Source organism: Clupea harengus, chromosome 24 (assembly GCF_900700415.2).
Source record: "Clupea harengus chromosome 24, Ch_v2.0.2, whole genome shotgun sequence".
Lineage (NCBI taxonomy): Eukaryota > Metazoa > Chordata > Actinopteri > Clupeiformes > Clupeidae > Clupea > Clupea harengus.
Window position 1 is genome coordinate 15,767,583 of NC_045175.1, and position 16,635 is coordinate 15,784,217.

Sequence of the window (16,635 nt, forward strand, 5' to 3'; positions counted from 1 at the left end):
CTACTTACAGATGAAAAACTCAGATTTGAACTCATTAGAGGTGTTCTACCAAAACCATACTATAACAAATGAGGTAAAAACAGATACATATTAAATATATCAAAATGATGATGAGCTACAAGTGAATACATGCCAGTCAGTTAGGGAAGAGCCCAATGAAGACTGCATACAAATGACAACATGGCTGCCGGTTCATCTAGGCCTACCAGATTTCACTAATCTGTTTCTCTGGTGGATTCATGTGGTGATGCAGGGGCACACACAGACACACACACACACATACAGTCACAGTCACACACACACATACATACTAATGCACACACACACACAAACAAATACACACACATACATACTAATGCACAGACACACCATAAAATGAGCCAACGAGCCATGAAACGGGCCAGCCACTCCCGCTGCCCCGCCAACTGTTCCGGCGACCGCACCGCTTACCGTCCGACACCAACACCCATGACCGGATTACCAAACCCTACCAAGCACACGCACCCTCCTAACACCCCTCCAAACGTGCCTCCTCACAGCCCTGCACCTTCAACGTCCCTGTATGTGAAATAGCGTGTCTATGCATGTAGATGCATATTAGGCTACTCTCTTTATAATGCACCATTCAAATAACAGGGAAATAATGCGCAATTAACTTCAGACCAAGTTTTTGTTGGCAAACCTCATTATAAGGTCTACAAGCCTGTGGGTGCTCAGATGGGCGCAAGTGCATTTGGTACTTACAGTTTTTCTCGATTGCTTAAACACAATTTTGACTGCTTTGTTTTGTTTTTCATTTCACTCACACAATTAGCACAACCACACACCCAATGAGCAAAACACCTCAGATCCATTGCAAAATGAAACACTCTTGTAAAAACTATACACTAATTTAACAAAACCATATTTTGTTACCATATGAAACACACACGTTGCATATGACGGAATTCTGTTTGTACCACTTACACACTGCTGTTATAAACCTAAAACACTTTTAGCAATTCTACTTGTCAGTGATTAGAGTAGTGTAAGTGAAGTACACAGAGAAAGCACAAAGTGTGGTAATTTGACTTGCAGTGCTTTGGAATTGCAAGGAAGTGACATCTTGATATACGTCTGTGTCTAAAGCATAAAAGTGTGTTTAGTGTTTTGCAAATCACAGTGTGTGTATTGTTTCGCAAAAAGTGTGATGTTGACATGTGCTTATAGTGGTGCAAATCCGAGCCGTTGTTTTGCTCCTTGAGTGAAGGTTTTGATAATTGTGTAATACTTTTGATTTTAGTGTTTATCCAGTCGTAAAAAACTGTAAACAATGTGGGCGCTGGATGAGGAAATTACAACTGCGTCGGTCTGAAACTAGCAAAGACACGTGCGTCGCGCTTGGCCTCTTTGCACCGGGTGCAAGATAGGGCCCAAAAGATGAAAATATGCAATGCAGCCCAGGCCAAACACGTTTTTCACCCATATTATCTTGATCTGACATCTGCTGTCATCTTCTTCTGTCTTCTTCAATTTTAACACGTGTCTCTACCTTCTCTTATGAAGGCTCCTGGATGCAACTTTCTTCCATAGCTTTCAACCTGTAACTTGCTACTCTAGCTATGTAGCAAGAGGGGACATATTACTGTTGTGTGCTGCCAATAGTGGACAAAAAGGTATTGCTGTATGAGTTAATCAGCTAACTTAATGTACCTACTGAATGGGTCGCCTTAATCACTATAAAAAAAATTGCCCCCCCTGAGAATTTCTTCAGGAGCCGCCACTGTGAGGGACTCTAGAGTGGTATCCATGGTTACAGACATCTCTTAACTCACTTTTCACGGTTAAGCAGGGCTGTAAAGATTACAAATAATTCCAAATTTCAAGACAGATTTCAGCCAGAGCCTGTGCTTTAGTAACACAGCAGGTTAACAGGGACACCAAATGTGTGAGGCAAATTCACATTTTTTTTTATATTTATTGTTCTTTAGAGAAACATCTCTTAAAATGTAACTTTTCTGCCATCAAGTCACCAACTGAGACACTCAGCAGGAAAACTATTACAATTTGGCAAAATGACAATCTGTTGGACAATGTTAATATTGTAGGCCTACCGTTGTGTTGCCTTGGGCCCAGCATGACGTTTACAGCAATGGAGCAGATTAGGGCTCACTGTAGTACCATATCTGACCACAGCTTTACATGGGGAAATTGTGGGGGGCGCTGTGGAGTTCCTGTGTGCAGAGGCGTCTTCTGCCCCATATGAAACCTACTATCTTACATTTTTTCTCGATTGCTTAAACACAATTTTGACTGCTTTGTTTTGTTTTTCAATACACCTCAAACAATTAGCACAACCACACACCCAATGAGCAAAACACCTCAATTCCATTGCAAAATTAAACACTCTTGTAAAAACTATACACTAATTTAACAAAACCATATTTTGTTACCATATGAAACACACACGTTGCATATGACTGAATTATGTTTGTACCAGTTACACACTGCTGTTATAAACCTAAAACAGTGACTTCTCAGTGATTAGAGTAGTGCAAGTGAAGTACACAGAGAAAGTGCAAATATACAATACATTCACCAAACACTAAAAATCCTTCACTACTTTTAAGGATGCAATCGAACAAATCGAACAATTGATCAAGGATTTATTTTGAATGTGTGAACACAGATCAAGTGTTACTGTCCTTAGTTCCACTTCAGTGTGACCTTTTGTGTGACCTCCAGAGGGTCTGTGTTGTGAGTCCCCTCTTCTTCCCTCTTCTCGTTGATGTTTCCTGGATCTCACACCTGTAAATAAAGTACACAGTTGTGAAAGGTTATGACCCATTTTCACTGATGCCTCTACCTATGTTTGGACACATTTGTATTAGGTCTACTTAGCATGCAGATACACACCTAACGCACAAAATAAAGCAAATATCAAACACGTGTGAATTATAGGCCTACATACAGGCTGGTGAGTACTTTTGATCATTTACACCCTGTAGGCTACTGGGTTTGCTGAATTATCAGGAACTGGTGTAATATTTTTTTGGCCACTGGTGGACATTTTGGTGTTGAGTTAGCAAACACCAGTGGGAGACACAAACCTCCGACCTGCATTTCATCTTCTAAAGTGAACTATGTGGCAAAACAGTTCATATTGGGAAATTAAATAAAAAATAAATATTGGTAATAATAATAATGATACTTATTATTATGTAGTACTGATTATTATTCTTTATATTCAGAGTCTCTATAAACATTAGATTAGACTACTTTAGATTGCACAAGTTTAAAATAGGCCTAAATATATTTACCCGTTATGAATGAAACCTTTCTAAATTAGAATAGTTTAGACTTACACCCACATATGCTACCTAGAGCATATCAAAATCTACAATTGTATAGTCAAAAAGTCATCAGTAACCTAAATCTCAAATGAACTGAGATATTTTAATTCCTTTGTCTTTCCATTTCCAAGGACTCCTTATTTGTCAAAAGAAATGGGGGGAAAGTCCTAAAGATTCAGACTGATATTTCAAGTCATACTTTTGAACTCTTCACTCTTTTTCACAAGCTTGCTTCATGATACACACACACACTGTGTATTTTACTGCTGTTACTGCTACATACACGCACATGTACACACGTGCACACACACACACACAGATATTATTATGCAGACAAGAGACACAGATAAACACGCACACACACAAACAGACACAAAATTGCATTTGTTGTTCTTTTTGCAATGGTACATAATGGCACACGTGGACTGTATTTCACTGCTGCTACTGTTGTTTTTTGGTTGTGGTTGATTTAGTCCTGCGTTTTATAGTCACAGGCTTGCTTCATAACACACACACAGAAATACAAGCACGCCCTCACTCACTCATGCACGCACACACACCAACACACACACACAATTTAATTTAACAATGCTACATATATGGTACACATATAATGTTTGCCCTGAATTAATAAAGATAAATCGATTTTACAAGATTTTGCTGGTTGGAAAGTTTGTTTGGTGTGAGTATTTAGCCATTCATGTACAGATAGTCACAATGTGATTAATAGCTTATAGAAAGTCCTTGTGAGAAATATGAAACTATCCTTGACATTAGTATCAGCCTCGTACTCTAAGGGCAGATAGTCTGTGTAGTTATGTTTGGTTATCTGCATAATTTACATTACGGACATCTTGTTAGTTAAAGGCTGGCAACTGTCATATGAAAAATGTTGATTTTGTTGCATGTCAGTTTAATGTAAGGTGTTGTAGTATCTGTATGTAGCAGGCTAACTGTGCATCTCAGTGAGGTGTTGTAGCGTCTGTATGTAGCAGGCTAACTGTCTGCATCTCAGTGAGGTGTTGTAGCGTCTGTATGTAGCAGGCTAACTGTCTGCATCTCAATGAGGTGTTGTCGTGTCTGTATGTAGCAGGCTAACTGTCTGCATCTCAGTGAGGTGTTGTAGCGTCTGTATGTAGCAGGCTAACTGTCTGCATCTCAGTGAGGTGTTGTAGCGTCTGTATGTAGCAGGCTAACTGTCTGCATCTCAGTGAGGTGTTGTAGCGTCTGTATGTAGCAGGCTAACTGTCTGCATCTCGGTGAGGTGTTGTAGCGTCTGTATGTAGCAGGCTAACTGTCTGCATCTCAGTGAGGTGTTGTAGCGTCTGTATGTAGCAGGCTAACTGTCTGCATCTCAGTGAGGTGTTGTAGCGTCTGTATGTAGCAGGCTAACTGTCTGCATCTCAGTGAGGTGTTGTAGCGTCTGTATGTAGCAGGCTAACTGTCTGCATCTCAGTGAGGTGTTGTCGTGTCTGTATGTAGCCCGCTAACTGTCTGCATCTCAGTTTAATGTGAGGTGTTGTAGCGTCTGTATGTAGCAGGCTAACTGTCTGCATCTCAGTGAGGTGTTGTAGCGTCTGTATGTAGCAGGCTAACTGTCTGCATCTCAGTGAGGTGTTGTAGCGTCTGTATGTAGCAGGGCAGGCTAACTGTCTGCATTTCAGTGAGGTGTTGTCGTGTCTGTATGTAGCCCGCTAACTGTCTGCATCTCAGTTTAATGTGAGGTGTTGTAGCGTCTGTATGTAGCAGGCTAACTGTCTGCATCTCAGTGAGGTGTTGTAGCGTCTGTATGTAGCAGGCTAACTGTCTGCATCTCAGTGAGGTGTTGTAGCGTCTGTATGTAGCAGGCTAACTGTCTGCATCTCAGTGAGGTGTTGTCGTGTCTGTATATAGCCCGCTAACTGTCGGGGACGGCCCAGTGTTCCGAAAGCCCGATATTCCGATATCTCAATATTCCGAAAAATAGTCCCCTGGCATAATTTAGAAATATTTTAAGTGCCACAAAACACACACAGCATTTAGTTTGCGGAGCGGAGACGCTCACCGGGCTATCACGCATATAACTTTTCCTAGGCAATATTTGTTAACTTAGCCTACTGTGCTTTTGAATATGGGGTAGGCTACCACTCATGCGAAGGAAATCACCGGCAGATTGTCGCAGGACATTATGCAGATCTTGTCAAGCACTGACAGAGCATGCGTTGGCTATCATACAAGTATTTTTGTATCATCGCAATGAAAATGCCATGTGTGTATAATAATATTCTGAATTAAAGTTCATGATTGTGTGATTCATTGGGATGTGCATGTGGGCTATAGTGGTTCACGTTGCTGTGCTCACGATTTCTGAACAATGGGCTGTCGGAATAATGGGCTTTCGGAACATTGCCATGGAACCTAACTGTCTGCTTCTCAGTTTAATGTGAGGTGTTGTAGCGTCTGTATGTAGCAGGCTAACTGTCTGCATCTCAATGAGGTGTTGTTGTGTCTGTATGTAGCAGGCTATCTGTCTGCATCTCAGTGAGGTGTTGTAGCGTCTGTATGTAGCAGGCTAACTGTCTGCATCTCAGTGAGGTGTTGTAGCGTCTGTATGTAGCAGGCTAACTGTCTGCATCTCAGTGAGGTGTTGTAGCGTCTGTATGTAGCAGGCTAACTGTCTGCATCTCAGTGAGGTGTTGTCGTGTCTGTATGTAGCCCGCTAACTGTCTGCATCTCAGTTTAATGTGAGGTGTTGTAGCGTCTGTATGTAGCAGGCTAACTGTCTGCATCTCAGTGAGGTGTTGTAGCGTCTGTATGTAGCAGGCTAACTGTCTGCATCTCAGTGAGGTGTTGTAGCGTCTGTATGTAGCAGGCTAACTGTCTGCATCTCAGTGAGGTGTTGTAGCGTCTGTATGTAGCAGGCTAACTGTCTGCATCTCAGTGAGGTGTTGTAGCGTCTGTATGTAGCAGGCTAACTGTCTGCATCTCAGTGAGGTGTTGTAGCGTCTGTATGTAGCAAGCTAACTGTCTGCATCTCAGTGAGGTGTTGTCGTGTCTGTATATAGCCCGCTAACTGTCGGGGACGGCCCAGTGTTCCGAAAGCCCGATATTCCGAAATCTCAATATTTCGAAAAATAGTCCCCTGGCATAATTTAGAAATATTTTAAGTGCCACAAAACACACACAGCATTTAGTTTGCGGAGCGGAGACGCTCACCGGGCTATCACGCATATAACTTTTCCTAGGCAATATTTGTTAACTTAGCCTACTGTGCTTTTGAATATGGGGTAGGCTACCACTCATGCGAAGGAAATCACCGGCAGATTGTCGCAGGACATTATGCAGATCTTGTCAAGCACTGACAAAGCATGCGTTGGCTATCATACAAGTATTTTTGTATCATCGCAATGAAAATGCCATGTGTCTATAATAATATTCTGAATTAAAGTTCATGATTGTGTGATTCATTGGGATGTGCATGTGGGCTATAGTGGTTCACGTTGCTGTGCTCACGATTTCTGAACAACGGGCTGTCGGAATAATGGGCTTTCGGAACATTGCCATGGAACCTAACTGTCTGCTTCTCAGTTTAATGTGAGGTGTTGTAGCGTCTGTATGTAGCAGGCTAACTGTCTGCATCTCAATGAGGTGTTGTCGTGTCTGTATGTAGCAGGCTATCTGTCTGCATCTCAGTGAGGTGTTGTCGTGTCTGTATATAGCCCGCTAACTGTCTGCTTCTCAGTTTAATGTGAGGTGTTGTCGTGTCTGTATGTAGCAGGCTAACTGTCTGCATCTCAGTGAGGTGTTGTAGCGTCTGTATGTAGCAGGCTAACTGTCTGCATCTCAGTGAGGTGTTGTCGTGTCTGTATGTAGCCTACTTACTCTCTGCATCTCAGTGGGGTGTTGTCATGTCTGTATGTAGCCTGTGCACCAGGCTAGGACTAGGTCCCTTAGTCTCTCTCTGCCCTGAGCGCTCTCTTCCTAGTGCCAATCACGTCACTAATTGGGGGGTGGAGTGGGCATCTGGTAGGCCATCTAAATGCTTTAGAGGCAGGCGTATATATAGACACCTGGAAGTGAGGTGTTGTCGTGTCTGTATGTAGCTGCATCTCAGTGGGGTGTTGTATGTAGCAGGCTAACTGTCTGCATGATGTGCAGGTGCTCCTCATCTTAACTTGTTGAGTTGAACTCAAACTGAGAGGTTTATGCGATGGAATCTGGATGGCTTGATCACCCTCACACCTTCAACTCCTTCACAATCTATTAATGCCTACTAGATTTACTTTATAAAGACAATAGCCGGAGAGTGTCTAGTCTAATTACTTATTGCCTCTCCACAAGTAGATGGATTGTGCTAAATCTCTTACTTAATCATGGGTGTGTTTGGGGCTTTTGCACCCGCCTTAGGCCACTCTCTTTATAATGCACCTTTAAAATCACAGTGAAGTAATGTGCAATTAACTTCAGACCAAGTTTTTGTCTGTCAATCGCACAATTGCCTCCCCCAGCCTAAAGATGGCAAGGTGCCTGAACAAACCTCATTTTAAGACCAACAAGCTCCAGGGGGCTCAGATGGGCACAAGTGTATTTGCAAAGTAGACGCTGAAGGAGGAAATGAAAACTGCGTCTGTCTGAGGCCACGTCCACACCGAGCCTGGATTGCCTGAATCCAGAAACATTTTTGGACATGTGGATGAGAGGCCGATTCAACAACATTTCTTTCCGGATTCAGGCAATCCAGGTTCCGTGTGGACGGGCCCTGAAACTAGAAGAGACACTGGCATTGCACCTGAGGCTATGCAACTCAGGCAAAACAAGAAATTTGCTGTCATGTTCTTCAGTGCTAACACGTGTCTCTACCTCTCCACCACGTGTCTCACTTCTCTTTCTATGAAGAGGAGCGGTTTACAGGAAAGAATTGTGATGTTGACAAAGAACATTCCATTCTAATTATAGAATCACCCATAGCTGTGCACTAACTTCATCAAACAATGGACACCAACGCTGATATTATCGTGATGTAATGTGGCATGACGAGTGTTCTGGATTAGAGACAAATCAACTGATGTATTTATCCAGACGTGACCAAGGAAACACTTTTGTTTATTTACGTTAAAGAAATTATGCTTTGCTTTATATTTGTTACATTGAGTAAACAGTTTACTAGTTTAACAGGTTTAGTATGAATGTAAAAATGAGAGGCTTATAATAGCATCAGATGACGGGATGGTCACACCCAAGGTGCATATGTAGGGTTTAAATACAGAAAGCAATCATTGCCAGCAAGAACTCACCATTGGAAGGCTGTGGGAGAATTTTTCTTGTCAGGACAACTACACTCTTGTAAGTAAGGCCAAGTATCCAAATAATATTATGAATAACAGCAGGAGGATAAAAAATGTGGAAGCATTCTTACTTGGTATATTTTTTAGCAGAGAGGTGCGCTGCAGTAGTGGGGTCCTTCATAGCCCCTTTTATCAGACGCTGAAACCTGCCTTATTTTAGAGATATAGATAGATAGATAAATAAATAGATAGATAGGGATATTATAGATAGATAGGTAGATAGAGAGAAAAAGAGATATATGGATAGATAGATAGATAGTTAGATAGAGAGAAAGAGAGAGAGACAGGGAGATAGATGGATCTCTCAACCATTTCTTCAACCCTTGTGGGGTTATACTGTATATAGACAGCTGGAGACTGGAACTGCTGGACAAGATGGAGGCTACGATGGAGAAGAGTAGAGCTCATCCACCCAAGAACCGTAAGAAAAATTACTTTCTGATTTTTTATATTAGATATACACAGCAAAATACGTTTCAGCCCTTGTGCTATTGGTTTGGGGATTTCCCACAGTGGCCAATCCTCTCAACCTGATCCTGTATTACAGTTTTTTTGTACAACTGCTTTTTCATTTTCAGTGCTAGAATGTACAATATAAAGAAATTGTTCTTCTGAAACTAGGTCTAGTTTGATTTTCAAAAGTCGACGCCGTTCACAAAACTGAACACCCAAAATGCAGAACACCACAAATCTCCTCTTTGAATTGCATTCAAAACTCACTTACCCCTTTTGAAAATCTAACTTTTGTGTCAAATGATAAAAACAACTATTCATATGGTTAGATCACTAAACAATCACTCAGTACACAGTAGTGTGATTCATCTAAAACCGTCTTGCCTTTGTTGGGCTAAAGGCTTTTTAGTACAGTGTTACAGTGCACTTCACAGAGCAATCTGACAAAACCGGTTTCATTTAGTAATTTTAGAAACACGGAACAATTGCGTTCGTTTTTTTAGAATGTATGTTTATTTTAACATTCGTAATATAACCTGCTTTGGTATCGGACCAAAGACCTTTTGTGCACATCATACTTTCCGAAATATGGCAAAACTATATTAGCATAGGAATATTAATGGTGATAGATTTAGGTGAATTTCAGATATCAGACCATAATTTCACATACCAGACCACATACCAATTAGACTCCCAATCTCAATTTGACTAGCACCAGGCCAGAGCCATCAGGCTTGGTTCCTGGCCTTTTGTCTATGTTGAGGGTCATCAGACATGGTTCCAGGTTTTTGTGTGTCTTGGAGCCAGAACTATTAGACTCTGATTGTTGGATTTTGTCTACAGCCATGACAAGATACATTTATATGGCCCTACCTGGCTATAACCCTTGGTCAAGTGCACCTCCCCTTTGACCTCCAGACACACTCAACCCCCAGCCCCTCCTATTCACCTGTGTCATTGTTAATATGTTAATTCTACATTATAAGAACTGTACATTTCTGTAATTTAAGAAGACTTTCCTTGTAACTGAAGACTTTCCTCGCAGAAGAAGACCTGTGGCTAGGTAGCTGTGGCTAGTGTCGGAATAAACATATTATTTTGCTGTCTTCCACAAGTCTCTTACTCTAAACAAGCTAACTTGAACCAAGGGATTTCGCCGAAGAACAGCGTACTTTTTCACAAGGAATTATCATAGTATAGTACATTCTACTTTGCATGCCACAAAATATGGTTCTATGTTGGCCTATTACGTTGACGAAATCACTTTTGTCTATAAAGTAAGGAGTGCCTTCAGCTTGTTGTACACAAAATGTAAAGCACCACAGACATTTTAGTGCGTGACATGAATCATTTGTTTTGTTTTCTGTGCATGAAAGAATGTACTCTTTTCATAATTTTGTGGACGCAATGCTGATGCGTTTGTGTTTCATGTGGACAAAAGGCATTGCAGTGTTACATGGTTTCATGATAAATGAATGCCTGCCATGCTGCCTCATATCAGAATACAGTGTTATATTCTATCATTCCGAGGCTTAGACACTTAGGATCAAGCATCATGTACACATGAAGAAGATGACGATACAATACAGCTTGGGACTTGGGAATTCTAGAATTAAACCGGTTCCATTGCCTTTATCCGATTCCAAATTAAATCAGACTATACCATGAATAGTGTTTCTCATGACAAAATCTCCATATGTTCTTGAGAAAATTACCCTGTAACCCAATACCCTCTTATGTTGATGAAGTCATGTAGATATAGATCCTGTCTTTTTTCTACAATTACTGTTAATTTCACACACCATTCAAGAGTTTTGAATGTTTCCTCCACAGTGTCTGCTCTAAGGGTCGTGCTGCTGGGTAAAACTGGTTCTGGAAAGAGTGCCTCAGCAAACACCATCCTGGGGATGAAAGCTTTTAAAGAGGATTTCTCACCTGAATCTGTGACTGAAAAATGCAATAATCAACATAATGTAGTGGATGGTAGAGAAATTACAGTGATTGATACACCAGGATTGTTTGATACAGATAAGCCTATGGAAGAACTAAGGGGTGAGCTGGAGAAGTGTGTTGAGATGTGTCTCCCTGGGCCTCATGCCTTCTTGCTGGTGATCAGATTAGATGTGAGGTTCACAGAGGAGGAGAACAATGCTGTGAAGTGGATCCAGGAGAACTTTGGTAAGGGGGCGCTGAAGTACACTATAGTGCTCCTCACTCATGGGGATGAGCTGAAGGGGAAACCAGTGGAGGATTTCCTGTGCAAAAGTCCTGCGCTATCATCTCTTACTAAACATGTTAGGGGTAGATATCACGTCTTCAACAATAAGAGTAAAGACAGGACTCAGGTCAGAGAGCTAAAGGAGAAAATTGAGGCCATGGTGAAGGAGAATGGGGGAGCAAACTACATCATTGAGATAGCAAAAGTAGGAGCAGCAGCAGGGGGAAGAGAAAGAGCAGCAGCAAGAGCAGCAGTGGCAGCAGGTGCAGTAGCATCAGCAGGAGGAGCTGCAGCAGCAGCAGCAGCAACAGCAGCAGCAGCAATAGGAGCAGCAGCAGTAGGAGCAGCAGCAGTAGGAGCAGTAGGATCAGTAGGAGTAGCAGTAGTAGGAACAGTAGCAACAGCAGTAGGAGCAGCAGCAGCAGCAGGAGGTGAAGTAGGAGCAGCAGTAGGAGGAGGAGCAGCAGCAGGAGGTGAAGTAGGAGCAGCTGCAGTAGGAGCAGCAGTAGCAGCAAAAGTAGGAGGACTAGTAGGAGGAGCAGCAGGAGGAGCGGCAGCAGCAGCAGTAGGAGCAGCAGTAGGAGCAGCTATAGGCGCAATAGTGGCAGCTGCAGGAGCAGCAGCAGTGGGAGCAGCAGTAGCAGAAGCATTAGGAGCGGCAGGAGCAGTAGGAGCAGCAGCAGGAGCAACAGCAGTAGCAACAGTAGTAGCAGTAGTAGGATCAGTATTCGGAGCAGAAGCAGTAGGAGCAACAGCAGAAGAAGTAGCAGTAAAAGCAGTAGTGGCAGCAGCATTAGGAACATCAGCAGTCGCAGCAGCAATAGGAGCAGCAGTGGCAGCAGGAGCAGCAGGAGCAGCAGGAGCAGCAGCAACAGCAACAGCAGTAAAAGTAGGAGCACTAGGAGGATTAGCATTAGGAGCAGCAGCAATAGCAGCAGCAGCAGTATTTGTAGGAATCATAGCAGAAAGCTCAAGGGCAGAAAGACTAAGAGAAATATTTTTCTTACTAATATTAGGAGCATTACTAGCAGTATCAGGAGCAAGAATAGCAGTACAAGTAGTAGTAGCAGCAGCAGTAACATTAGGAGCAGTAGCAGGAGCAGTAGAAGCAGCAGCATTAGGAGCAGCAGTAGGCGCAGTAGAAGCAGCAGAATTAGGAGCAGTAGCAGCAGGAGTAGTAGCAGTAACAGTAGGAGCAGCAGAAAGAGGAGTAGTAGGAGCAGCAGCAGGAGCAGCAGCAGCAGTAACAGTAGGAGCAGCAGTAGCAGCAGTAGGAGGAGCAGCAGGAGGAGCAGCATTAGTAGAAGCAGGAGGAGCAGCATTAGTAGGAGCAGTAGGAGCAGTGATAGTAAGAGTAATAGTATTAGTAGCAGCAGCAGTAGTAGCAGTTATAGGGAGACATATTTGGTGAGAAGAGGATGATGCTAATTAACCCTTAAGAGGCCCAGGACTGTTTTTTACGAAGTCTCACATGCCTTGATGTCTTTGTAGATTTCCCTTAAATAAAAGTATTGATGCACAAGTGGCATATATAATTATATTCTTGAAGACCTCAGCAATAATAACATGTGAGTAAAAGGAATGTAGTAAAATGTAGTTATTTAAATCAAGTGTTAAAAAACCCATACAAAAACCTTCATTCAGAGGTGCTCAGAATTTGTAAAAAAAAAACATTGTAAAGTTTTCGGACCGAGACTTTTGAACTCTGAGCCTTGTAAACATAGATGTTAGCCATACATATGTGAGTTTAGCATTCAGAAAGTTTGTGTTGTTTCACTACTAAATATTTATAATTTCAGAATAACCTGTTCCTCTCCAAAAAAAAGTGTCCTTATTCAATGCATATTGATGAGTTAGATGTAAACAACCTAGGACACCTCGGTCAAAGATGATGGCCATTACGTAATGGCCCTGGAATGTCTTTGTGGCCCTCTACCCCCTACAGGTTTTCTTGACACATCATGACCCAATAGTGATCACTGAGTTATCATCCTCTTATCATATGAATAGCTGGCATGTGCTAATGGGTGGGTCGTAGGAGCTGAAACCTCACTCAGAGACTGAAATGTGCAAGGGATTAGTTATATTCGCTTTACAAAGTGATCATTTATATTTTAGTTTCAAACTGTATATATTTTAAAAATAAAGGGCTCAAGGTTGCTGTGGTGTTATTTTTATTATTCTACGACGAAAATGTAAGAGTTAACAAGATCATGATACAGATGAGGGAGCATCTGAGTTCATTTTATGTTTTTTTATCTTTTAATTCTCTGTTTTTTAATGCACTTTATATTTTATTTTAATGCATTTAACCTTTCGATCTTTCATGTCTCCATGTTCTTTCTGTCTGCTTAATGTGCTGTTGAATGTTATAATACAGTGGTGCTAGAAAGTTTGTGAACCCTTTAGAATTTTCTTTATATCTGCATGAATTTAATCTAAAATGTGATCATATCTTCATCTATGTCCTACAACTTGATAAAGTGACGCACAAATATTATCAAATGTGTTAGATTTAGGTGTTTTTCATATACTTTCAACTCACATTCTTGTGGGGGAGGAATTCATATATCACATTCTCGCCACCTTCATTAACACACAAATGGTCAGCAAGACCCTCCCTGTCTGCTGACATTCACACCTTTTCATATATAGGTAGACCCCATGCCCAGCATGCACCCAACTGACACTGTGAACCAGACCACAGACACACCCATTATGCTAAGTTGTCTATTCTATTACTATAATGTAACGAAATGTAACTAAAATGTAACTTGTATGCTGAGTGTGTTGTGTTGAAGAAAGAATGCCGTAGAGACACTGACCACTATGAGTGGTGAGAGAACGGAGCAGGGAGCATCAAGGAGACATTGCGGCCTGTGAAGACAAGGCCAACCTGAAGACAAACTACACTATGGACCATACCTTCTAATCTCTCTCCATCATAGCGTGTTGTGTGTGCTCGAGGTCTGTTATATGAAATAAATCGGCATCACCCATCAGACTGGCATTTCATCAAGTTCTTTGCTAGAATCACGCAAACGCAACTAACGTCAGAGCTAACTTAGAGGTCTGTTATATTATAGTAGAACAGTGTTTTTTTCACGGGAAATCTGTTTAGCATTTCCACCCAGCCAATGATATCTTTCAGTTGGTGTTTCCACCCAGTTTCACGATAAAATAAAAGAAGACACTACTAGGAGTAGGGATGAGAATTGATAAGATTTTAACGATTCCGATGCCTTATCGATTCCTGCTTATCGATTCGATTCCTTATCGATTCTTTTATCGATTCTTATTGGGCAAGGGGTGAAAAAAAGAGCACAAACGGGTTTATTTACATTAATTTTCTTTTATATAATTTTCTATAATGCTGCACACACCATATACAGTATGTATATACACATAAAACAAATGAAATAACCAAAAACATTCATACATATTCCTCTTGAACTTAAAATAAAACTTACATAACTTAAATAAAATGTATTCTGTTTAATTTAAACATGTTCCTAGAAATTAACCTAACGAAAATCTGGGGCATCTACCGTAGTAAAAGGGTGCAAACCTTTCACCACAAACTTAGTCACTGCTCGGTGACATTCGTTGGTCCTCTCCTCGGTAATTTTATTTTTCCCTGTCTCGAAGAAAGGATGGGCTAGAGGCGTACATGACGTGCTAGCTGTAGCCTGTGACCCAGACAGACTACCAGCCTCTGAACCGGTCTGACTCTGAACGTCATCAGCTAAATTGGATGGAAATGGAGATGATCTATATAGTGAAAGGTGGTTTACACAATGAAACAAATGGCACTAACAAAATCGCTGACTTTGCTGAGCTGACATAAAGCCACATTAAGATTGGAGGCAAACACTACCTCTGCCTCAATGTAGGGGGCTGAAAATGGAAGATTCTATAGCCAAGCTAGCGTAGCTATATGCTAAGTTTAATAATGGATTAAAAGACGATATGCTCAGTTTAATAATGGGTTGACACAAAAACGCGAACGTTTGCTGATAACACACGCCCTGCGATAATTAACACCGTTACGATCAAACATTTCTCAAAACTGGACTTTCAATCCAAACGTGAAGTGATCAATAATGGGAGACCAATGCCGGAGCTAAAATGTATGCTTCAAACGAAGGGACAGAAGATAACTTGATCGACTACACACAATAAAGGCAAATTGCTTCACACAGTGAGTGGTTGTGATCACTTTTGAAGAGTTTACCTTGGACAGAAAGAGATGAAGCGCCGACATTAGCTGAGCTGCTGCATGCTTCGAAGACATGACATTCCTGTAATTTAATTCCATGCTGTGTGTTCAAATGCTTATTCATATTTGTTGTATTTCCTCCCTTCGACGAAATAGACTTTTTACACAGGTTACAAGTGGCGTAGGTGTCATTTTTGTCGTGTGAAATAGAGCCAAACTTTAGAACGCTTCTGCCTAGTTGCCATGTTTGCTGCAGTCTGAAGAAGAAACTAAAAAAGTTCGCGCATGCGCAACACCACAAAGGACCGATAGCAGAACCGTTAAAGAATTTGGCTGACGATTCCAAACAATCGGTTCACTAGGAACCGGTTCTAAAAAAGAACCGGTTCTCGATTCTCATCCCTAACTAGGAGTGTGGCGTTCGTCGCCTAGACGAATAACAGGACTCAATAGTCACTGCCTTTCAACAATGAATGGCTATTTATTCAGAACATGTGTAGCATCTCTTAAGTGCAATCAAAATGGTGACAGCACGTACATGCGCATATGGTTTATATAGTGAACGTATCAATATCATGCATGACATCACATGACATCTCCCCCCTTTTTTCAAGTATGCATTACATAAACATAAACCCTCTTTGTTTTAGTCTCCTGTTAATTGTTACTATTTAAGCAAAAATCTCTTTAACACAGCAAACAAGATTTTTTTTCTTTTTCTTTTCTCTGAACATCTCTAACTAAGGGTGTGGGTAGACTACCACAATCCCTTGAGATGGGACAGGGTTTATTCTGCCCTGTATGTCCTTCATCTCACTAGCTCACATACCTTGGGTTTAGCATTACAGTTCTACTAAACCTGGTGACAACTTGACCCGAGGACTTAGGGGTACTGGGGGGTTCACTGGGAATGCTCTGGGTGTCGCCAAAGTCCGGTTCCGCTGGCCCCTCTGGGTCTTGTTGCAGAGGAGAATCCGTCTTCGGAGTTAAGGATGGCTCTCGACTCACCAGCTGGATGTGGCGCCGGTTTCTCCTTGGAGTGTTGCCTTGCTCTGTCTCCATAGTGAAGGAGCGTGGCGTAGCCTCCTG

At 41.7% G+C, this 16,635-nt stretch overlaps 1 protein-coding gene across 1 annotated transcript; it reads left to right on the forward strand.

Annotated features, from left to right (window-relative positions):
• The first annotated feature begins 375 nt into the window (after nt 1-375).
• On the forward strand, nt 376-12,833 carry LOC116219101 (GTPase IMAP family member 9-like). The gene is made up of 3 exons (XM_031562047.1): nt 376-560; nt 10,920-11,532; nt 12,819-12,833. Exons 1-3 carry the CDS (start codon nt 376-378, stop codon nt 12,831-12,833), a joined length of 813 nt encoding a protein of 270 aa, XP_031417907.1.
• Nucleotides 12,834-16,635: the final 3,802 nt, after the last annotated feature.

Bases quoted from the DNA above. Each gene is read 5' to 3' on its own strand.
- LOC116219101 (XM_031562047.1), top strand. From the start codon at position 376: ATGAGCCAACGAGCCATGAAACGGGCCAGCCACTCCCGCTGCCCCGCC. The intron at 561-10,919 runs GTATGTGAAATA...ACACCATTCAAG, and splicing joins CCTGCACCTTCAACGTCCCT to AGTTTTGAATGTTTCCTCCA.